We start from the raw sequence: 24,488 nt of genomic DNA, 5'->3' as shown, positions 1-24,488 counted from the left end.
ATGTAATGGCAACATCTATGGATATGTGAGGATTCCTGATAGTCTAGGGTGCAGCTGTGGTAGGTAGGTAGGTAGGTAGGTAGGGTAGGTACCATAGATAGATACTATAGATAGGTAGATAGATACTATAGATAGATAGATACTATAGATAGGTACTATAGATAGGTACTATAGATAGATACTATAGATAGATACTATAGATAGGTACTATAGATAGGTACTATAGATAGGTACTATAGATAGGTACTATAGATAGGTACTATAGATAGGTACTATAGATAGGTACTATAGATAGGTACTATAGATAGATACTATAGATAGATAGATATCAGGACAGAGTACTAAAACAACCAATGGACCCACACTGTTTTGCTGCGGTGCAAAGCCATCTAACCACTGAGTGGCCCAGGTCTAGAGAAGCGTTGACTCAGTGCAATAATGTGGTTGGACTGGCTCTCTCCTGTACTCTGGGTCCTTTGGCCATTTTGACATGCCTTCTCTCTCTCTCCCTCCCTCTCTCTCTCTTTCTTGCGCCTACGCTAAGTGGCTCAAAGCCAAGGTAAGTCCCGTTTGTCACATGACCCATCTTTCCGTAGTTCTGTTATTGCCAGGCTGTTCCACCCCCTTTTAAAATGTGTTCTTGTTCATTCATTTTATTCCTTCTATTATTGGCCTAAACCAATCCATAGTACAAGCACGCCTAGTCCAACTGTTGCTATAGCCGTCCTTATCGGAGCCTTAGTAACAGATCTTATCATTTCAATATATCATGCTAGATATGTGTTGAATAAGCTGTTCATGTGTAGCTATCTAGCATAACTACCTAGTATAACTACCTAGTATAACTATCTAGTATAACTATCTAGTATAGCTATCTAGCATAACTACCTAGTATAACTACATATCATAACTACCTAGTGTAACTACCTAGTATAACTCTCTAGTATAAGTAGTATAACTATCTAGTATAACTACATATCATAACTATCTAGTATAACTACCTAGTATAACTACCTAGTATAACTCTCTAGTATAAGTAGTATAACTATCTAGTATAACTACATATCATAACTACCTAGTATAACTATCTAGTATAACTACATATCATAACTACCTAGTATAACTATCTAGTATAGTTATCTAGTATAACTCTCTAGTATAAGTAGTATAACTCTCTAGTATAACTATCTAGTATAGTTATCTAGTATAACTCTCTAGTATAAGTAGTATAACTCTCTAGTATAACTATCTAGTGTAACTACATATCATAACTATCTAGTATAACTATCTAGTATAACTACCTAGTATAACTACATATCATAACTACCTAGTGTAACTACCTAGTATAACTCTCTAGTATAAGTAGTATAACTATATATCATAACTACCTAGTATAACTATCTAGTATAGTTATCTAGTATAACTCTCTAGTATAAGTAGTATAACTCTCTAGTATAACTATCTAGTATAGTTATCTAGTATAACTCTCTAGTATAACTATCTAGTATAGTTATCTAGTATACCTCTCTAGTATAAGTAGTATAACTCTCTAGTATAACTATCTAGTATAGTTATCTAGTATAACTCTCTAGTATAAGTAGTATAACTCTCTAGTGTAACTACATATCATAACTATCTAGTATAACTATCTAGTATAACTACCTAGTATAACTCTCTAGTATAAGTAGTATAACTCTCTAGTATAACTATCTAGTATAGTTATCTAGTATAACTCTCTAGTATAACTCTAGTATAACTCTCTAGTATAACTCTCTAGTATAAGTAGTATAACTATCTAGTATAACTCTAGTATAACTATCTAGTCTGTTGTATGGGCTTCCCAGATAAAAGGAGTATGCTTTTGAATAAGTATAACCTCAAGTCCCTCCCTATAAAAATCCGATGTTAGCTGTGACCTTAGTTATTGGCTATGTTTATCTATTTGTTTTACATGCTTGGTAGAACACCGTGTTTGTAACAAACACGTCACAATGATAAGCAGAATTACTCCGTGGGTTTTCACCTGGGGTCACCTTGTGACTCAGTCCTGCTATCAATATGCTAATAAGCTAGAATGTCTCAGTAAAGATTTGAAGTACACTGAATCTGGGAAGCCTGTCACATTTCAGTTGCCATACAACTTAGTCTTCATGCTACCACTGTGTTAAATGTCTTACAGAGATGTCTTGATTTATTTTCTTACAACAGCAGCATGGAAACAATCAGCCAATCAGAGGAGGAGGAGGAGGAACACTATCGAGGACCAATCCGCCGACACAGAAACCTCCCAGCCCGCCGCCCATGACAGGTACCATGTCAGGGCGTGGAACTCTGGGGTAAGATGGCCTCCTTATTTAATAAACAAGGGATGACAATTTTGTAGTCAACATGTTACTAGGCAGAGTAGAGGCGCAGCTATTTGGGGAGTTTGGAATCGTAGCCGGTGAAACATGAAAGTTAGTGCCATCCTGATCTTTGACATGGGCTCAGTCTCAAATTGAACCCTTTTCATTATGTTCGGGCACTTCTTTTGACAGGGACCAATGGGGTTCTAGTGAAAAGTAGTGCACTATGTAGGGAATAGGATGCCATTTGGGACTCAGTCACGGTTTTGATATAAAGTTGCAATGAAACACTAAGCAGACAGTAATTCTGGCCTTTAACACAGATAAGCTCTATTTCAGTTAGCTGTCGTGGTCACTGCTGTGGAACGTCCAGCTGGATAGATTCTCCAGCACAGATTTTCACTGATTGTTAATGTATAGAGCGAATTAAGTGTGTTGAGGACATGGTTGTAAAAAGGTTACTATGTTGTTAATATGATATATATACAGTGTCTTCAGAATGTAATTCATACCCCTTGATTTATTCCACATTATGTTGTTATAGCCTGAATTCAAAATTGATTTTTTTTAAATAAAACATTTCTCTCCCATCTACACACAATACACCATAATGATGAAGTGAAAGCATGTTTGTTTGTTTTGTGCATATTTATTGAAAATTAATAAAAACAGAACTATCTCAAGTATTCAGATCTTTTTGCTAGGACACTCCAACTTGAACTCAGGTTCGTTCAATTTCCTTTGATCGTCCTTGAGATTTCACTATGACTTCACTGGAGTCCAATACCCCATAATGACATCACAATACCCCATAATGACATCACAATACCCCATAATGACATCACAATACCCCATAATGACATCACAATACCCCATAATGACAAAGCAAAAACATTTTTGCTCATTTTTTTTTTTTTTAACTAAATTAAATATCACATTTACATAAGGATTCAGACCCCTTACTCAGTACTCTGTTGAAGTACCTTTGGCAGCGATTACAGCCCCGAGTCTTCTTGGGTATGAAGTTACAAGCTTGGCACATCTGTATTTGGGGAGTTTCTCCCATTCTTCTCTGCAGATCATCTCAAGCTCTGTCAGGTTGGATGGGGAGCGTCGCTGCACAGCTATTTTCAGGTCTCTCCAGAGATGTTCAATCAGGTAAAAGTCCAGGCTCTGGCTGGGCCACTCAAGGACATTCAGAGACTTGTCCCGAAGCCACTCCTCCCTTGTCTTGGCTGTGTGCTTAGGGTCGTTGTCCTGTTGGAAGGTGAACCTTCGCCCCCAGTCTGAGGTCCTGAGCAATCTGGAGCAGGTTTTCATCAAGGATCTCTCTGTACTTTGCTCCGTTCATCTTTCCCTCGATGCTGACTAATCTCCCAGTCCCTGACACTGAAAAACATCCTCACAGCACAGTGCTGCCACCACCATGTTTCACCGTAGGGATGGTGCCAGGTTTCCTCCAGACGTGACGCTTGGCATTCAGGCCAAAGAGTTCTATCTTGGTTTAATCAGACCAGAGAATCTTGTTTCTCATGGTCTGAGAGACCTTTAAGTGCCTTTTGGCAAACTCCAAGTGGGCTGTCATGTGGCTTTTACTGAGGAATGGCTTCCGTCTGGCCACTCTACCATAAAGGCCTGATTGGTGGACCACAAGTTGTAGAAACATCTCAAGGATGGTCAATGGAAACAGGATGCACCTGAGCTCAATTTCGAGTCTCATAGCAAAGGGTCTGAATACTTATGTAAATTAGGTATTTCTGTGTTTCTCATTCTAAAAACCTGTTTTCACTTTGTTATAGGTTATTGTGTGTAGATTGATGAGGAACATTTTTTATTTAATGCATTTTATAATAAGGCTGTAACGTAACAACATGTGGATTATGTCAAGGGGTCTGAATCATTTCTAGTGTGTTAAAAGTTTCCAAGAGCACAGTGGGAAATGGAACTACCCAGACTCTGCCTAGAGCTGGCCTTCCGGCCAAACTGAGCAACCGGGCAGGAAGGATCTTGGTCAGGGAGGTGACCAAGAACCCAATGACCACTCTGACAGACCTACAGACTTCCTTGGCTGAGATGGGAGAACCTGCCAGAAGGACAGCATTCTCTACAGCACTTCAGCAATCTGGGATTTATGGGAGAGTGGCCAGACAGAAGCCACTCCTGAGAAAATGGCACATGAAAGCACTCCTGGAGTTTGCAAAAATGGCACATGAAAGATAACACAAGGAAAAAGATTCAGTGGTCTGATGAGACAAAAAAAAATGGAACTGTTTGGCCTGAATGCAAAGCGCTATGTCTGGACAAAACCAGGCATAACTCATGACCCGTCTAACACCATCCCTACCGTGAATCATGGTGGTGGCAGCAGCAGCATACTATGGGGAAGACTAGTAAGGATAGAGGGAACAATGAATGGAGCCACATATAGGCAACTCCTTGACTAGGACCTGCATTAGAGTGCAAGCAACCTTAGGGTGAGATGTATGTTCCAACAGGATAATAACCCCAAGCAACCTCAGAGCGAGGTTTCTGTTCCAACAGGATAATGACCCCAAGCAACCTTAGAGAGAGGTTTATGTTCCAACAGGATAATGACCCCAAGCAGCCTCCGAGAGAGGTTTATGTTCCAACAGGACAATGACCCCAAGCAACCTCAGAGAGAGGTTTCTGTTCCAACAGGATAATGACCCCAAGCAACCTTAGAGAGAGGTTTCTGTTCCAACAGGACAATGACACCATGCAACCTCAAAGAGAGGTTTATGTTCCAACAGGACAATGACCCCAAGCAGACAGCTAAAGCAATGCTGGAATGGCTTCAGAAGAAGAAGAATGAAAGTCCCTGAGTGGCCCAGGAAAAGGCCAAATTTGAATCCCATTGAAAATCTATGGAAAGACTTGAAGATTGCTGTTTATCGCCACTCCCCATCTAACTTAACAGAGCTTGAGAAAATCTGCAAGGAAGAATGGGAGAAAATCCCCAAATCCAGATGTGCAAAGCTGATACAGACGACTCGAAGCTGATACAGACGACTCGAAGCTGATACAGACGACTCGAAGCTGATACAGACGACTCGAAGTTGATACAGACGACTCGAAGCTGATTCAGACGACTCGAAGCCGATTCAGACGACTCGAAGCCGATTCAGACGACTCGAAGCCGATTCAGACGACTCGAAGCCGATTCAGACGACTCGAAGCCGATACAGACGACTCGAAGCTGATTCAGACGACTCGAAGCCAATTCAGACGACTCGAAGCCGATTCAGACGACTCGAAGCCGATTCAGACGACTCGAAGCCGATTCAGACGACTCGAAGCCGATTCAGACGACTCGAAGCCGATTCAGACGACTCGAAGCCGATTCAGACGACTCGAAGCCGATTCAGACGACTCGAAGCTGTAATCACCACCAAAGGTGTTTCTGATTGGTGTAAATACTTACACTATGTAAATTAGATATTTCTTTATTTCATTTTCAATAATTTAGCAAACATTTCTAAAAAAAACATGTTTTTGTTTTGTCATTATGGGGTATTGTGTGTAGATGGGTAAGAGAGAAACATTTTTTAATTCAGGCTGTAGCACAACAAAATGTGGAATAAGTCAAAAGGGGGTATGAATACTTTCCGAAGGCACTGTATGTAACAAGTACATGTACATCGTGACGTCGGGTTCTACTACATTCCAACCTAACATCTTGTGACTACAAACATTTTCTCCGTTACTTTTCAATTAGGATGTTTTGTATTCATTGATTAAAAAAAATCTAAATTGAATGGACCTCTGATTCATTTTGAGTCCTTCTGGGTCATTCTGAGTCATTCTGAGTCATTCTGAGTCATTCTGAGTCATTCTGAGTCATTCTGAGTCATTCTGGGTCATTCTGAGTCATTCTGAGTCATTCTGAGTCATTCTGGTTCGTTATGGTTTGTTCTGGTTCATTCTGGGTCATTCTGAGTCATTCTGGTTCATTCTGAGTCATTATGGTTTGTTCTGGTTCATTCTGGGTCATTCTGAGTCATTCTGGTTAATTCTGGGTCATTCTGGTTCATTGTGGTTCATTCTCCTCTTTATCTCCCTCTCTGTCTTCGGATGACTTTAACAGACGCAGCACGCCCTGTAAAACTCTGGAGCCGGTGAAACCACCCACAGTGCCAAACGACTATATGACCAGCCCTGCTCGACTAGGCAGCCAGCACAGCCCTGGACGCACTGCATCTCTCAACCAGAGACAAAGAACCCACAGGTAATACACACACGCACGCACACACGCACACACACTATTGTGTCCTTGTAGTACCACGAGTGTCAACAGCTCTGAATGTTTCTCTCTCACAGCCTCTCTGAATTTGAGAAAAGCAACCCTCACAATTTGTATCCCACCTGACATTTCTAGTGTCTTCACTTTATCATGTTCAGGTGCTTTCACAGCTCCCTTCCCAACTACTGTCAATAGCAACATTCAACTAACAAGGCCTGGGAGGATTCAGACATGTTCCTAAAGGCCTGCAGTGTAAAGTGCTTTTTTTATTTTTTAAAGTCCTCCTCGTGTATGTTTAGACCCCTGGCACGATCACTGAAATCCCTGAGTCAGAAAGTCACACTGCGAGAGCTGAGATACGAGTTGACCTGTTTAAAGGTCTTACTCACATCGGCTAAGGCGAGCGTGATCACACAGCCGTCTTGAACAGTTGGTGCTCTCGTGCATGCTTCAGTGCTGCTTGCCTCGAAAGCGTGCATAGAAGTCATTTAGCTCGTCTGGTAGGCTCTCGTCACTGGGCAGCTCACGGCTGGGCTTCCCTTTTGAAGTCCGTAATAGTTTGCAAGCCCTGCCACATCCGACGACCGTCGGAGCCGGTGTAGTAGGATTCAATCTTTCCCCTGTATTTACGCTTTGCCTGTTAGATGGTTCGTCTGAGGGTATAGCAGGATTTTTGATAAACTTCCGGGTTAGAGTCCCGCTCCTTGAAAGTGGCAGATCCACTCTTTAGCTCAGTGCGGATGTTGCCTGTAATCCATGGCTTCTGGTTTGAGTATGTACGTATGCTCACTGTGGGGACAATTTGCACTTATTTATGAAGCCGATGACTGAGGTGGTGTACTCCTCAATGCCATCGGAGGAATCCCGGAACATATTCCAGTCTGTGATAGCAAAACAGTCCTGTAGCGTAGCATCTGCGTCATCTGACCACTTCCGTATTGAGTGAGTCACTGGTGCTTCCTGCTTTAGTTTTTGCTTGTAATCAGGAATCAGGAGGATAGAATTATGGTCAGATTTGCGAAATGGAGGGCGAGGGAGAGCTTTGTACGCATCTCTGTGTGTGGAGTAAAGGTGGTCTAGAGTTGTTTTTTTTCTCCTCTTGTTGCACATTTAACATGCTGGTAGAAATGAGGTAAAACAGATTTAGGTTTATCGGCATCGAAGTCCTCCGGCCACTAGGAGCGCCGCCCCGTTTGCGTGGTGGGAGAGTGCATCTTAACCATGTTTGCCCTGTTCAGATGAGTAGATGTAGTACTGCATAGTACATTAGGAATCATCATTTGATGTGGTTATAACATACTTTTAACCTCATGTGACATGTTATCACACGCCTCTATAAGGCAGGAAAACATGATGTCCTACAAAATGTAGAGTAAAATGATGCTCAATTCAACACCACAAACTAAAAGCCATTTCTGCTGTTTTTCATCGTTGCTTCTCAATCAGCAATCCAATTATCGTCTTTGAAACCAGCTGATTTCACGCTCGATTAATATCAGTGACTTTCAGGGTTATGGAGTAACACAAATATCATACAGCCTTCTAGAGTGGGAGTTGTGCACCATGGCAGTACATTCAAAAAGCAGGATTATTGTGTAATGTCTCTCAACCAACTCTCTCACACAGTCGTCTTGAACAGTTGATATAGAGCACCCACTGTTGTTCTGTCATCCTCTATCTGACCTGGGAACTGTGTGTTCAGACCACTGTTGTTCTGTCATCCTCTATCTGACCTGGGAACTGTGTGTTCAGACCACTGTTGTTCTGTCATCCTCTAGCTGACCTGTGAACTGTGTGTTCAGACCACTGTTGTTCTGTCATCCTCTCTCTCCTCCTCCCTCGCCCAGATACCTACTGTCCCCTCTACAGGTCTCCCTGAATAGGACACGGGCTGATACCTACTGTCCCCTCTGCAGGTTGCTCTAAATGAAATGTTTATTTATTCTCTCTCCTTCCCTCTCTCCTCCCCTCTCTCCTTCCCTCTCTCTCTCTCCCTCTTTCTCTCTCCCTCACCCTCTAGTGGTAGTAGTGGGGGTAGTGGCAGCAGGGAGAACAGCGGGAGCAGCAGTATTGGCATTCCCATGGCCGTGCCTACGCCCTCCATTCCCAACTCTGGACCAGGTGAGCGGGAGTCTAATGTACTGTAGGGGAACATGGGGTTAAGTACACTGTGTGTGGATATTAGAATATTCTCTCTCTCTCTCTCTCTCTCTCTCTCTCTCTCTCTCTCTCTCTCTCTCTCTGTCTCTCTGTCTCTCTGTCTCTCTGTCTCTCTGTCTCTCTGTCTCTGTCTCTGTCTCTGTCTCTGTCTCTGTCTCTGTCTCTGTCTCTGTCTCTCTGTCTCTCTCTCTCTGTCTCTCTCTCTCTGTCTCTCTCTCTCTGTCTCTCTCTCTCTGTCTCTCTCTCTCTCTCTCTCTCTCTCTCTCTCTCTCTCTCTCTCTCTCAAAATTCAATTCAAAGTGCTTTATTGGCACGAGAAACATAAGTATGTTTACAGTGCCAAAAGCAAGTGAAATAGACTGGAAATCAACAATCGAAAATTAACAGTAAACATTACACTCATCAACATGTTGAAAGAATACAGACATGTTATATGATTGGCTCTGTATAGTGTTGTAACAAGTAGGAAAATAAATGAACAGATGAATATGGGTTGTATTTACAATGGTGTTTGTTCTTCACTGGTTGACCTTTTCTCGTGGCAACATTTCACAAATCTTGCTGCTGTGATGGCACACTGTGGAATTTCACCCAGTAGATATGGGAGTTTATCAAAATTGGGTTTGTTTTCAAATTCTTTATGGGTCTGTGTAATCTGAGGGAAATATGTCTCTCTAATATGGTCATACATTGGGCAGGAGGTTAGGAAGTGCAGCTCAGTTTCTACCTCATTTTGTGGGCAGTGTGCACATAAGCCTGTCTTCTCTTGAGAGCCATATCTGCCTACGGCGGCCTTTCTCAATAGCAAGGCTATGCTCACTAAGTCTGTACATAGTCAAAGCTTTCCTTAATTTTGGGTCAGTCACAGTGGTCAGGTATTCTGCCACTGTGTACTCTCTGTTTAGGGTCAGTCACAGTGGTCAGTTATTCTGCCACTGTGTACTCTCTGTTTAGGGCCAAATAGCATTCTAGTTTGCTCTGTTTTTCTTTTAATTCTTTCCAATGTGTCAAGTAATTATCTTTTTGTTTTCTCATGATTTGGTTGGGTCTTATTGTGTTGCTGTCCTAGGGCTCTGGGGGGTACATTTGTGTTTGTGAGTCCCCGTACCAGCTGAGGGGGCTTTTCTCCAGGTTCACCTCTCTGTAGGTGAGGGTTGTTTGTTATGGAAGATTTCTGAATCGCTTCTTTTTAGATGGTTGTAGAATAAAATAAAATACATCTGGATTTTGATCATTAGAGGGAATAGTCCTAATTCTGTTCTGCGTGCATTATTTGGTGTTTGACATTGTACACATAATTCTGCATGCAGAGTTTTGTGAAATCTTGGTTGGTGAGCGACCCCAGACCTCACAACCATAAAGGGCAATGGGCTCTATAACTGATTCAAGTATTTTTAGCCAGATCCTAATTGGGATGTCAAATTGTATGTTCCTTTTGATGACATAGAAGGCCCTTCTTGCCTTGTCTCTCAGATCGTTCACAGCTTTGTGGAAGTTACCTGTGGCGCTGATGTTTAGGCCAAGGTTTGCATCATTTTTTGTGTGCTCTTGGGCAACGGTGTCTAGATGGAATTTGTATTTGTGGTCCTGGCAACTGGACCCTTTTTGGAACACCATTATTTTGGTCTTACTGGGATTTACTGTCAGGGCCCAGGTCTGGCAGAATCTGTGCAGAAGATCTAGGTGCTGCTGTAGGCCCTCCTTGGTTGGGGACAGATCTAGGTGCTGCTGTAGGCCCTCCTTGGTTGGGGACAGATCTAGGTGCTGCTGTAGGCCCTCCTTGGTTGGGGACAGATCTAGGTGCTGCTGTAGGCCCTCCTTGGTTGGGGACAGATCTAGGTGCTGCTGTAGGCCCTCCTTGGTTGGGGACAGATCTAGGTGCTGCTGTAGGCCCTCCTTGGTTGGAGACAGATCTAGGTGCTGCTGTAGGCCCTCCTTGGTTGGAGACAGAAGCACCAGATAATCAGCAAACAGTAGACATTTGACTTCACAGTCTGGCAGGGTGAGGCCTGGTGCTGCAGACTGTTCTGGTGCCCTCGCCAATTCATTTATATAAATGTTGAAGAGGGTGGGGCTCAAGCTGCCACTCTGTCTCCGCTTTACCAAAAGCATCTCAAGGCTAAGTTCATCGTTAGAACCTTCGTAGCCACATCGTTAAATTTCATAGCTGTTTCCCAAAACCATCCTTACTAAATTTGCACTAACAGCTAACTGGTGTTTACCTACTGCCTCATACCCCTCGTAGAACAGCTAACTGGGTATACCTACTGCCTCATACCCCTCGTAGAACAACTAACTGGTGTTAACCTACTGCCTCATACCCCTCGTAGAACAGCTAACTGGTGTTTACCTACTGCCTCATACCCCTCGTAGAACAGCTAACTGGTGTTTACCTACTGCCTCATACCCCTCGTAGAACAGCTAACTGGTGTTTACCTACTGCCTCATACCCCTCGTAGAACAGCTAACTGGTGTTTACCTACCGCTTCATACCCCTCGTAGAACAGCTAACTGGTGTTAACCTACTGCCTCATACCCCTCGTAGAACAGCTAACTGGTGTTTACCTACTGCCTCATACCCCTCGAAGAACAGCTGACTGGTGTTTAACTACTGCCTCAGACCCCTCGTAGAACAGCTAACTGGTGTTTACCTACTGCCTCATACCCCTCGTAGAACAGCTAACTGGTGTTTACCTACTGCCTCATACCCCTCGTAGAACAGCTAACTGGTGTTTACCTACTGCCTCATACCCCTCGTAGAACAGCTAACTGGTGTTTACCTACTGCCTCAGACCCCTCGTAGAACAGCTAACTGGGTATACCTCCTGTCACCGCCTGTCACCATGCGCCTGTCACCAGGCGCCTATACCGCCTGTCACCATGGTAACGCCTGTAAAGAGCTGGATATTAGTGACATGATGTCAGGCCAGCAACACTAAAGCTGCCTGTCTGTGAGCCTGTCACCATGGTAACGCCTGTAAAGAGCTGGATATTAGTGACAGGATGTCAGGCCAGCAACACTAAAGCTGCCTGTCTTTGGGCCTGTCACCATGGTAACGCCTGTAAAGAGCTGGATATTAGTGACAGGATGTCAGGCCAGCAACACTAAAGCTGCCTGTCTTTGGGCCTGTCACCATGGTAACGCCTGTAAAGAGCTGGATATTAGTGACAGGATGTCAGGCCAGCAACACTAAAGCTGCCTGTCTTTGGGCCTGTCACCATGGTAACGCCTGTAAAGAGCTGGATATTAGTGACAGGATGTCAGGCCAGCAACACTAAAGCTGCCTGTCTGTGAGCCTGTCACCATGGTAACGCCTGTAAAGAGCTGGATATTAGTGACAGGATGTCAGGCCAGCAACACTAAAGCTGCCCGCCTGTGAGCCTGTCACCATGGTAACGCCTGTAAAGAGCTGGATATTAGTGACAGGATGTCAGGCCAGCAACACTAAAGCTGCCTGTCTGTGGGCCTGTCACCATGGTAACGCCTGTAAAGAGCTGGATATTAGTGACAGGATGTCAGGCCAGCAACACTTAAGCTGCCTGCCTGTGAGCCTGTCACCATGGTAACGCCTGTAAAGAGCTGGATATTAGTGACAGGATGTCAGGCCAGCAACACTAAAGCTGCCTGTCTGTGAGCCTGTCACCATGGTAACGCCTGTAAAGAGCTGGATATTAGTGACAGGATGTCAGGCCAGCAACACTAAAGCTGCCTGTCTGTGGGCCTGTCACCATGGTAACGCTCAAGCCAGACTGTATAGTCGCCAGTGGTGTGTTTGCATCTAGCCTTCTCTTTCTTCCAAAGGGGGGGTTGTTGAAGGAAATGTTCACGTGTTGATTGTATTGTATTGTAACAGTGTTTGTACGATGGTACATAACAGCAGCGTTGCCAACCAGTCAGTCACTAACGGATCTGACGCACTTGTTTTCAGTCCCGACCATGTCTGCTCCCCCCGGAGCCCCTCCCCCTCCTCCACCTCCTCCTCTCCCTGGGCAGAGCCCCCCAGTGGCCCCAGTGGCTTCTGCAGCAATAGGTGAGCCCAAAGAACCACAAACCACTATACCTCCGCTCCGCCACCTCACTCTGCACGAGGGCTCCAGTGGACAATCGCCGTGGAGGTGGTGGAGGTGGTGGAGGTGGTGGTGATGGTGGAGGTGGTGGTGGTGGTGGTGATGATGGTTGAGGTGGTTGAGGTGGAGGTGGTTGAGGTGGTGGTGGTTGAGGTGGTGGTGGTGAAGGAGGTGGTGGTGGTGGTGGTGATGGTGGTGGTGGTGATGATGGTTGAGGTGGAGGTGGTTGAGGTGGAGGTGGTTGAGGTGGTGGTGGTTGAGGTGGTGGTGGTGAAGGAGGTGGTGGTGGTGGTTGTGGAGGTGGAGGTGATGGTTCTGGTGGTGGTGGTGGTTGTGGTTGGGTGGTGCTTGGGTTCTGGTTCTCAATCTACATTCAGGTTATGTCCCAAACGGCACCCTATTCCCGACATAAGTGCACTCCTTTTGACCAGGGTCCATAGGGCTTTGCTCCAAAGTAGTGTACTATGAATAGAATAGGGTGCCATTTGGAACATGGCCCAGACAGTGCCCTGAAGAAGTCTCTTCTCGTCTGGCTGTAGGACCTGCCAGTACATATGTTAAAATGAAGTCTCTAATTAAATGGCCTGTTCTCTTCTGGCTGTCTGTGATGCTGTCACCATGGTAACAGCGCCAGTGTCTGAGCCTGTCACCATGGTAACGGCTCCATTCTGTGAGCCTGTCACTATTGTAACTGATCCAGTGTCTGTGATCCTGTCATCATGGTGCCAGTGTCTGTTAGCCTGTCACCATGGAAGCAGCTCCAGTGCCTGTGAGCCTGTCACCGTGGTAACAGCTCCAGTGCCTGTGAGCCTGTCACCGTGGTAACAGCTCCAGTGCCTGTGAGCCTGTCACCATGGTAACAGCTCCAGTGCCTGTGAGCCTGTCACTGTGGTAACAGCTCCAGTGCCTGTGAGCCTGTCACTGTGATAACGGCTCCAGTGCCTGTGAGCCTGTTACAACGGTAACAGCTCCAGTGTCTGTGAGCCTGTCACCATGGTAACAGCTCCAGTGTCTGTGAGCCTGTCACCATGGTAACAGATCCAGTGTCTGTGAGCCTGTCACCATGGTAACAGCTCCAGTGTCTGTGAGCCTGTCACCATGGTAACAGCTCCAGTGCCTGTGAGCCTGTCACTGTGGTAACGGCTCCAGTGTCTGTGAGCCTGTCACCATGGTAACAGCTCCAGTGTCTGTGAGCCTGTCACCATGGTAACAGCTCCAGTGTCTGTGAGCCTGTCACCATGGTAACAGCTCCAGTGCCTGTGAGCCTGTCACTGTGGTAACGGCTCCAGTGTCTGTGAGCCTGTCACCATGGTAACATATCCAGTGTCTGTGAGCCTGTCACCATGGTAACATATCCAGTGTCTGTGAGCCTGTCACCATGGTAACAGATCCAGTGTCTGTGAGCCTGTCACCATGGTAACATATTCATTCTGTGAGCCTGTCACTGTGGTAACAGATCCAGTGTCTGTGAGCCTGTCACCATGGTAACATATCCAGTGTCTGTGAGCCTGTCACTGTGGTAACATATCCATTCTGCGAGCCTGTCACCATGGTAACAGATCCAGTGTCTGTGAGCCTGTCACCATGGTAACATATCCAGTGTCTGTGAGCCTGTCACCATGGTAACATATCCAGTGTCTGTGAGCCTGTCACCATGGTAACATATCCAGTGTCTGTGAGCCTGTCACCATGGTAACATATCCAGTGTCTGTGAGCCTGTCACCATGGTAACATATCCAGTGTCTGTGAGCCTGTCACCATGGTAACATATCCAGTGTCTGTGAGCCTGTCACCATGGTAACAGATCCAGTGTCTGTGAGCCTGTCACCATGGTAACAGATCCAGTGTCTGTGAGCCTGTCACCATGGTAACAGCTCAAGTGCCGAACCTTATTTCCTTTTTTTTTTTTCTTAAATTGATTTTACAATGTTCCAAATTTCCACAAAGTTAGTTTTGCACAATGCCAGTTCCAATACCCTTCGATGAGAGAACAGGTGCTTGTCAAGAAATGACCAGCTGCATTGTGTGTAATGTACTGCAGAACATGAGGTTGATTTGACTCAATGTCTCTGGCCATAGTATGAAATCAGCTTCCATCTGTTCGGAGTAAGAATCATATTGGGGTTGTGTGTGTCTATGGTTCGTGTTTATTTCTCCACTGCATGGCTTCTTCTACTCAGTATGTGAAGGGTTTCATTTGATTGACTGTCATAGCTTTGAAGTACAGGGGCTGTATGTTTTCAAGCGTCTCAACAGTCATAGTGCTGATCTAGGATCAGTTTAGCCTTCTTAGTTCAATAATGAATAAGAGTATATGGACAGAAGGGATCTGATCTCAGATCAGCACTTTTACTCTGAGATGCTGTGACTGTATGTGTTTCCGGATGTTCTATCAATGTTGCAGATGCATTGTGTCTTACGTTGTCACAGTATTATGACATCCCTGGCTATGACCCTGGTATAACCCTGTGCCACTCGTTCAAGATGGCCGCTACGGGAAAAAAACAAAAAATGCTACAAATGAAGAAAGAAACGAATTTTTTTTTTTCTCAGCTTATCAATCAATAACATCAGTGGAATTGTGAGGTCCGTACTTACGAACTCAGTTCAAAAAGCATCTGGAACAAATATACTAGCTGTTAGCTTTTTCCCATTAGAAAACATGTAATAACTAGCCGACTTGCTACACCAGGAGTCACCTGTGGTTCATTATCTGGTTAGAGCCGGTAGAGAGGAAGGCTCAGTCTGAGGGACATTTGGACTGTTTGTTGAGTCCTCTGTTAACCTGAGTCTGAACTTGCTCCGGTTAGATCCGTGACTATTTGAGAGCAGAGCTTCTCCAGAGAGCTACCGTTATCTGACCCAGTAAACAGGACATGTCGAAATGTAGGAAAACACATTCTACACACACACACACACACACACACACACACACACACACACACACACTCGCCCTCATTCAAATACTTCCTCATACCGTAGCAACACATCTACCTGTGTGTCTGGGCACTTCCTCATACCTTAGCAACATATCTACCTGTGGCGTGTGTCTATTGTGTATATTTACAGTATTCAAACAGTCTTGCAGTATGATTTGAATACAGCAGAGAACTTGTGTCACTCCGTAAATGCTGCGGTGCAGGTTCAGTGGTGTTGACCCCTCAGTCCGCGTGGAGTGGTGTTGACTCCTCAGTCCGCGTGGAGTGGTATTGACCCCTCAGTCCGCGTGGAGTGGTATTGACCCCTCAGTCCGCGTGGAGTGGTATTGACCCCTCAGTCCGCGTGGAGTGGTGTTGACCCCTCAGTCCGCGTGGAGTGGTGTCGACCCCTCAGTCCGCGTGGAGTGGTGTCGACCCCTCAGTCCGCGTGGAGTGGTGTCGACCCCTCAGTCCGCGTGGAGTGGTGTCGACCCCTCAGTCCGCGTGGAGTGGTGTCGACCCCTCAGTCCGCGTGGAGTGGTGTCGACCCCTCAGTCCCCGTGGAGTGGTGTTGACCCCTCAGTCCGCGTGGAGTGGTGTCGACCCCTCAGTCCGCGTGGTGGTGTCGACCCCTCAGTCCGCGTGGTGGTGTCGACCCCTCAGTCCGCGTGGAGTGGTGTCGACCCCTCAGTCCGCGTGGAGTGGTGTCGACCCCTCAGTCCGCGTGGTGGTGTCGACCCCTCAGTCCGCGTGGAGTGGTGTCGACCCCTCAGTCCGCGTGGAGTGGTGTCGACCCCTCAGTCCGCGTGGAGTGGTGTCGACCCCTCAGTCCGCGTGGAGTGGTGTCGACCCGTCAGTCCGCGTGGAGTGGTGTCGACCCGTCAGTCCGCGTGGAGTGGTGTCGACCCCTCAGTCCGCGTGGAGTGGTGTCGACCCCTCAGTCCGCGTGGAGTGGTGTCGACCCCTCAGTCCGCGTGGAGTGGTGTCGACCCCTCAGTCCGCGTGGAGTGGTGTCGACCCCTCAGTCCGCGTGGAGTGGTGTCGACCCCTCAGTCCCCGTGGAGTGGTGTCGACCCCTCAGTCCGCGTGGAGTGGTGTCGACCCCTCAGTCCGCGTGGAGTGGTGTTGACCCCTCAGTCCACGTGGAGTGGTGTTGACCCCTCAGTCCCCGTGGAGTAGCAGAAAGCCCCAGGAGGTGTTGGGTATTTTATTAGGATCCCCATTAGCTGTTGCAAAAGCAGCAGCTACTCTTCCTATCTAGGTCCATTAGGGGAGAGGCGTTGTGCCGTGATAATATCAAAGGCTGCACTGAAATGTAACAGTACAGCTCCCACAATCTTCTTATTATCAAATGTTTTTCAACCAATCATCAGTCATTTGTGTCAGTGCGGTACATGTTGAGTGCCCTTCTCTACAAACATGCTGAAAGAGTTTGCTAAGAGCCGGCAGCAAGCTGATAGGTCTGCTGTTAGAACCAGTAAAGGCTGCTTTACCACTCTTGGGTAGCAGAATGACTTTGGCTTCCCTCCAGGCCAGAGGTCAAAGTATTTCCTCCAGGCTCAGATTAAAGATATGACAGATAGGAGTGGCTATAGAGTCAGCTACCATCCTCAGTAGGAGTGGCTATAGAGTCAGCTACCATCCTCAGTAGGAGTGGCTATAGAGTCAGCTACCATCCTCAGTAGGAGGGGCTATAGAGTCAGCTACCATCCTCAGTAGGAGTGGCTATAGAGTCAGCTACCATCCTCAGTAGGAGTGGCTATAGAGTCAGCTACCATCCTCAGTAGGAGTGGCTATAGAGTCAGGTACCATCCTCAGTAGGAGGGGCTATAGAGTCAGGTACCATCCTCAGTAGGAGGGGCTATAGAGTCAGCTACCATCCTCAGTAGGAGTGACTATAGAGTCAGCTACCATCCTCAGTAGGAGGGGCTATAGAGTCAGCTACCATCCTCAGTAGGAGGGGCTATAGAGTCAGCTACCATCCTCAGTAGGAGTGGCTATAGAGTCAGCTACCATCCTCAGTAGGAGTGGCTATAGAGTCAGCTACCATCCTCAGTAGAAGTGGCTATAGAGTCAGCTACCATCCTCAGTAGGAGTAGCTATAGAGTCAGCTACCATCCTCAGTAGGAGTGGCTATAGAGTCAGCTACCATCCTCAGTAGGAGTGGCTATAGAGTCAGCTACCATCCTCAGTAGGAGTGGCTATAGAGTCAGCTACCATCCTCAGTAGGAGTGGCTATAGAGTTAGCTACCATCCTCAGTAGGAGTGGCTATAGAGTCAGCTACCATCCTCAGTAGGAGTGGCTATAGAGTCAGCTACCATCCTCAGTAGGAGTGGCTATAGAGTCAGCTACCATCCTCAGTAGGAGGGGCTATAGAGTCAGCTACCATCCTCAGTAGGAGTGGCTATAGAGTCAGCTACCATCCTCAGTAGGAGTGGCTATAGAGTCAGCTACCATCCTCAGTAGGAGTGGCTATAGAGTCAGCTACCATCCTCAGTAGGAGTGGCTATAGAGTCAGCTACCATCCTCAGTAGGAGTGGCTATAGAGTCAGCTACCATCCTCAGTAGGAGTGGCTATAGAGTCAGCTACCATCCTCAGTAGGAGTGGCTATAGAGTCAGCTACCATCCTCAGTAGGAGTGGCTATAGAGTCAGCTACCATCCTCAGTAGGAGTGGCTATAGAGTCAGCTACCATCCTCAGTAGGAGTAGCTATAGAGTCAGCTACCATCCTCAGTAGAAGTGGCTATAGAGTCAGCTACCATCCTCAGTAGGAGTAGCTATAGAGTCAGCTACCATCCTCAGTAGGAGTGGCTATAGAGTCAGCTACCATCCTCAGTAGGAGTGGCTATAGAGTCAGCTACCATCCTCAGTAGGAGTGGCTATAGAGTCAGCTACCATCCTCAGTAGGAGTGGCTATAGAGTCAGCTACCATCCTCAGTAGGAGTGGCTATAGAGTCAGCTACCATCCTCAGTAGGAGTGGCTATAGAGTCAGCTACCATCCTCAGTAGGAGTGGCTATAGAGTCAGCTACCATCCTCAGTAGGAGGGGCTATAGAGTCAGCTACCATCCTCAGTAGGAGTGGCTATAGAGTCAGCTACCATCCTCAGTAGGAGTGGCTATAGAGTCAGCTACCATCCTCAGTAGGAGTGGCTATAGAGTCAGCTACCATCCTCAGTAGGAGTGGCTATAGAGTCAGCTACCATCCTCAGTAGGAGTGGCTATAGAGTCAGCTACCATCCTCAGTAGGAGTGGCTATAGAGTCAGCTACCATCCTCAGTAGGAGTGGCTATAGAGTCAGCTACCATCCTCAGTAGGAGTGGCTATAGAGTCAGCTACCATCCTCAGTAGGAGTAGCTATAGAGTCAGCTACCATCCTCAGTAGGAGTGGCTATAGAGTCAGCTACCATCCTCAGTAGGAGTGGCTATAGAGTCAGCTACCATCCTCAGTAGGAGTGGCTATAGAGTCAGCTACCATCCTCAGTAGGAGGGGCTATAGAGTCAGCTACAATCCTCAGTAGGAGTGGCTATAGAGTCAGCTACCATCCTCAGTAGGAGGGGCTATAGAGTCAGCTACCATCCTCAGTAGGAGTGGCTATAGAGTCAGCTACCATCCTCAGTAGGAGGGGCTATAGAGTCAGCTACCATCCTCAGTAGGAGGGGCTATAGAGTCAGCTACCATCCTCAGTAGGAGGGGCTATAGAGTCAGCTACCATCCTCAGTAGGAGTGGCTATAGAGTCAGCTACCATCCTCAGTAGGAGGGGCTATAGAGTCAGCTACCATCCTCAGTAGGAGTGGCTATAGAGTCAGCTACCATCCTCAGTAGGAGTGGCTATAGAGTCAGCTACCATCCTCAGTAGGAGTGGCTATAGAGTCAGCTACCATCCTCAGTAGGAGTGGCTATAGAGTCAGCTACCATCCTCAGTAGCTTTCCATCTAAGTTGTCAATGCCAGGAGGTTTGTCATTATTGATCGAAAACAATAATTTTTCCACCTCTCCCACGCTAACTTTACAAAAATTCAACCTTGCAATGCTTTTCTTTCATTATTATATATTTTTTTAATGCATGAATACAATGGCTCACTGTTCGTTGTTGGCATTTCCTGCATTTCCGCTTTACCAATGAAATAATCATACAAATAATTGGCAACATCGAACGGTTTTGTGAGGAATAAGCCATCTGATTGGATGACAGATGGAGTTGAATTTGTCTTTCTGCCCATCATTTCATTTAAAGTTCACCAACGATTTATTCCATCGTTCTTTATATCATTGATATTGGCTTCATAATACAGTTTCTTCTTTTTATTGTTGAGTTTAGTCGCATAATTACTCAGTTTGCAGTAAGTCAGCCAATCAGATGTGCAGTAAGTCAGCCAATCAGATGTGCAGTAAGTCAGCCAATCAGATGTGCAGTAAGTCAGCCAATCAGATGTGCAGTAAGTCAGCCAATCAGACGTGCAGCCAGACTTATTAGCCACTTTCTGTTCCCCCCATCTCTTTCAACCAATACAGTTTATCAATTCCTCATCGATCCCATGGAGCCTTAACAGTTCTAACAGTCGGTTTCTTAACAGGTTCATGTTTATCAATAATTGGAAGAAGCAATTTAATAAATGCATCAAGTGCAGCGTCTGGACGCTCCTCATTAATCACATCAGACCAGCGTCTGGACGCTCCTCATTAATCACATCAGACCAGCGTCGGGATGCTCCTCATTAATCACATCAGACCAGCGTCGGGATGCTCCTCATTAATCACATCAGACCAGCGTCTGGATGCTCCTCATTAATCACATCAGACCAGCGTCTGGATGCTCCTCATTAATCACATCAGACCAGCGTCTGGATGCTCCTCATTAATCACATCAGACCAGCGTCTGGATGCTCCTCATTAATCACATCAGACCAGCGTCTGGATGCTCCTCATTAATCACATCAGACCAGCGTCTGGATGCTCCTCATTAATCACATCAGACCAGCGTCTGGATGCTCCTCATTAATCACATCAGACCAGCGTCTGGATGCTCCTCATTAATCACATCAGACCAGCGTCTGGATGCTCCTCATTAATCACATCAGACCAGCGTCTGGATGCTCCTCATTAATCACATCAGACCAGCGTCTGGATGCTCCTCATTAATCACATCAGACCAGCGTCTGGATGCTCCTCATTAATCACATCAGACCAGCGTCTGGATGCTCCTCATTAATCACATCAGACCAGCGTCTGGATGCTCCTCATTAATCACATCAGACCAGCGTCTGAATGCTCCTCATTAATCACATCAGACCAGCGTCTGAATGCTCCTCATTAATCACATCAGACCAGCGTCTGAATGCTCCTCATTAATCACATCAGACCAGCGTCTGAATGCTCCTCATTAATCACACCAGACCAGCGTCTGGATGCTCCTCATTAATCACATCAGACCAGCGTCTGGATGCTCCTCATTAATCACATCAGACCAGCGTCTGGATGCTCCTCATTAATCACATCAGACCAGCGTCTGGATGCTCCTCATTAATCACATCAGACCAGCGTCTGGATGCTCCTCATTAATCACATCAGACCAGCGTCTGGATGCTCCTCATTAATCACATCAGACCAGCGTCTGGATGCTCCTCATTAATCACATCAGACCAGCGTCTGGATGCTCCTCATTAATCACATCAGACCAGCGTCTGGATGCTCCTCATTAATCACATCAGACCAGCGTCTGGATGCTCCTCATTAATCACATCAGACCAGCGTCTGGATGCTCCTCATTAATCACATCAGACCAGCGTCTGAATGCTCCTCATTAATCACATCAGACCAGCGTCTGGATGCTCCTCATTAATCACATCAGACCAGCGTCTGGATGCTCCTCATTAATCACATCAGACCAGCGTCTGAATGCTCCTCATTAATCACATCAGACCAGCGTCTGGATGCTCCTCATTAATCACATCAGACCAGCGTCTGGATGCTCCTCATTAATCACATCAGACCAGCGTCTGGATGCTCCTCATTAATCACATCAGACCAGCGTCTGAATGCTCCTCATTAATCACATCAGACCAGCGTCTGGATGCTCCTCATTAATCACATCAGACCAGCGTCTGGATGCTCCTCTTTAATCACATCAGACCAGCGTCTGGATGCTCCTCATTAATCACATCAGACCAGCGTCTGGATGCTCCTCATTAATCACATCAGACCAGCGTCTGGATGCTCCTCATTAATCACATCAGACCAGCGTCTGGATGCTCCTCATTAATCACATCAGACCAGCGTCTGGATGCTCCTCATTAATCACATCAGACCAGCGTCTGAATGCTCCTCATTAATCACATCAGACCAGCGTCTGGATGCTCCTCATTAATCACATCAGACCAGCGTCTGGATGCTCCTCATTAATCACATCAGACCAGCGTCTGGATGCTCCTCATTAATCACATCAGACCAGCGTCTGGATGCTCCTCATTAATCACATCAGACCAGCGTCTGGATGCTCCTCATTAATCACATCAGACCAGCGTCTGGATGCTCCTCATTAATCACATCAGACCAGCGTCTGGATGCTCCTCATTAATCACATCAGACCAGCGTCTGGATGCTCCTCATTAATCACATCAGACCAGCGTCTGGATGCTCCTCATTAATCACATCAGACCAGCGTCTGGATGCTCCTCATTAATCACATCAGACCAGCGTCTGGATGCTCCTCATTAATCATATCAGACCAGCGTCTGGATGCTCCTCATTAATCACATCAGACCAGCGTCTGGATGCTCCTCATTAATCACATCAGACCAGCGTCTGGATGCTCCTCATTAATCACATCAGACCAGCGTCTGGATGCTCCTCATTAATCACATCAGACCAGTGTCTGGATGCTCCTCATTAATCACATCAGACCAACAAATATATTTAACATCGTCCCCATAAGAGTCACAGCTAAATGTTTTGTATGATCTCTGATACACTATTAACGGCCCAGATGTTGGAACTTTGGCTTTCATGGATATAGCCACTATATTGTGATCACTGCATCCAATGGGTACGGATACAGCTTTAGAACAAAGCTCTACAGTATTAGTAAAAATGTAATCGATACATGTGGATTATCTTGTTCCTGTAGTGTTTGTAAACACCCTGGTAGGTTGATTAATAACCTGAACCAGATTACAGGCACTGGTTACAGTGAGAAGCTTCCTCTTGAGCGGACAGCTTAACGAAAACCAGTCAATATTTAGATACTGTTAGCACTTGGTGGCCTATAGCAACACCCCAAAAGAAACGATGTGCCAAGTGAACCTGCAAGCATAACACTTCCACAACACTTCCACAACACTTCCACAACACTTCAATAACACTTGACAGAAGATGTTCTCTAAGCATTACAGGGATATGGCTCTGAAAAGAAAAAAATATATATATATATTTAAACAACACAATGTAACTCCAAGTCAATCACACTTCTGTGAAATCAAACAGTCCACTTAGGAAGCAACACTGATTGACAAATGTCACATGCTGTTGTGCAAATGGAATAGACAACAGGTGGAAATTATAGGCAATTAGCAAGACACCCCCAATAAAGGAGTGGTTCTGCAGGTGGGACCACAGACCACTTCTCAGTTCCTATGCTTCCTGGCTGATGTTTTGGTCACTTTTGAATGCTGGCAGTGCTTTCACTCTAGTGGTAGCATGAGACGGAGTCTACAACCCACACAAGTGGCTCAGGTAGTGCAGCTCATCCAGGATGGCACATCAATGCGAGCTGTGGCAAGAAGGTTTGCTGTGTCTGTCAGCGTAGTGTCCAGAGCATGGAGGCGCTACCAGGAGACAGGCCAGTACATCAGGAGACGTGGAGGAGGCCGTAGGAGGGTAACAACCCAGCAGCAGGACCGCTACCTCCGCCTTTGTGCAAGGAGGAGCAGGAGGAGCACTGCCAGAGCCCTGCAAAATGACCCCCAGCAGGCCACAAATGTGCATGTGTCTGCTCAAACGGTCAGAAACAGACTCCACGAGGGTGGTATGAGGGCCCGACGTCCACAGGTGGTGGTTGTGCTTTCAGCCCAACACCGTGCAGGACGTTTCGCATTTGCCAGAGAACACCAAGATTGGAAAATTCGCCACTGGCGCCCTGGGGTCTTCACAGATGAAAGCAGGTTCACACTGAGCACATGTGACATGACAGAGTCTGGAGACGCCGTGGAGAACGTTCTGCTGCCTGCAACATCCTCCAGCATGACCGGTTTGGCGGTGGGTCAGTCATGATGTGGGGTGGCATTTCTTTGGGGGGCCGCACAGCCCTCCATGTGCTCGCCAGAGGTAGCCTGACTGCCATTAGGTACCGAGATGAGATCCTCAGACCCCTTGTGAGACCATATGCTGGTGCGGTTGGCCCTGGGTTCTTCCTAATGCAAGACAATGCTAGACCTCATGTGGCTGGAGTGTGTCAGCAGTTCCTGCAAGAGGAAGGCATTGATGCTATGGACTGGCCTGCCCGCCCGTTCCCCAGACCTGAATCCAATTGAGCACATCTGGGACATCATGTCTCGCTCCATCCACCAACGCCACGTTGCACCACAGACTGTCCAGGAGTTGGCGGATGCTTTAGTCCAGGTCTGGGAGGAGATCCCTCAGGAGACCATCCGCCACCTCATCAGGAGCATGCCCAGGCATTGTAGGGAGGTCATACAGGCACGTGGAGGCCACACACACTACTGAGCCTCATTTTGAC

General features: G+C 46.6%; 1 protein-coding gene across 17 annotated transcripts in view; it reads left to right on the top strand.

Annotated features, from left to right (window-relative positions):
• The window catches only part of LOC110536535 (abl interactor 1), a 113,299-nt gene that overhangs the window by 61,708 nt on the left and 27,103 nt on the right, over positions 1 to 24,488 (top strand). For 4 of the 17 annotated variants that reach the window (XM_036934713.1, XM_036934718.1, XM_036934721.1 and 1 more), the window contains exons 4-8: positions 545 to 559; positions 2,209 to 2,336; positions 6,451 to 6,591; positions 8,627 to 8,727; positions 12,696 to 12,797. In XM_036934713.1, the coding sequence (XP_036790608.1) occupies positions 545 to 559; positions 2,209 to 2,336; positions 6,451 to 6,591; positions 8,627 to 8,727; positions 12,696 to 12,797 (487 nt within the window). The remainder of the gene's footprint in view (positions 1 to 544; positions 560 to 2,208; positions 2,337 to 6,450; positions 6,592 to 8,626; positions 8,728 to 12,695; positions 12,798 to 24,488) is intronic. The other 13 variants (XM_036934720.1, XM_036934726.1, XM_036934729.1 and 10 more) reach the window with 7 other exon arrangements.

This window comes from Oncorhynchus mykiss, chromosome 11 (genome assembly GCF_013265735.2).
Source record: "Oncorhynchus mykiss isolate Arlee chromosome 11, USDA_OmykA_1.1, whole genome shotgun sequence".
NCBI classification, from domain to species: Eukaryota; Metazoa; Chordata; class Actinopteri; order Salmoniformes; family Salmonidae; genus Oncorhynchus; species Oncorhynchus mykiss.
Note: the sequence above shows the minus strand (reverse complement) of the source record. Positions and strands in the feature narration are given on the sequence as shown.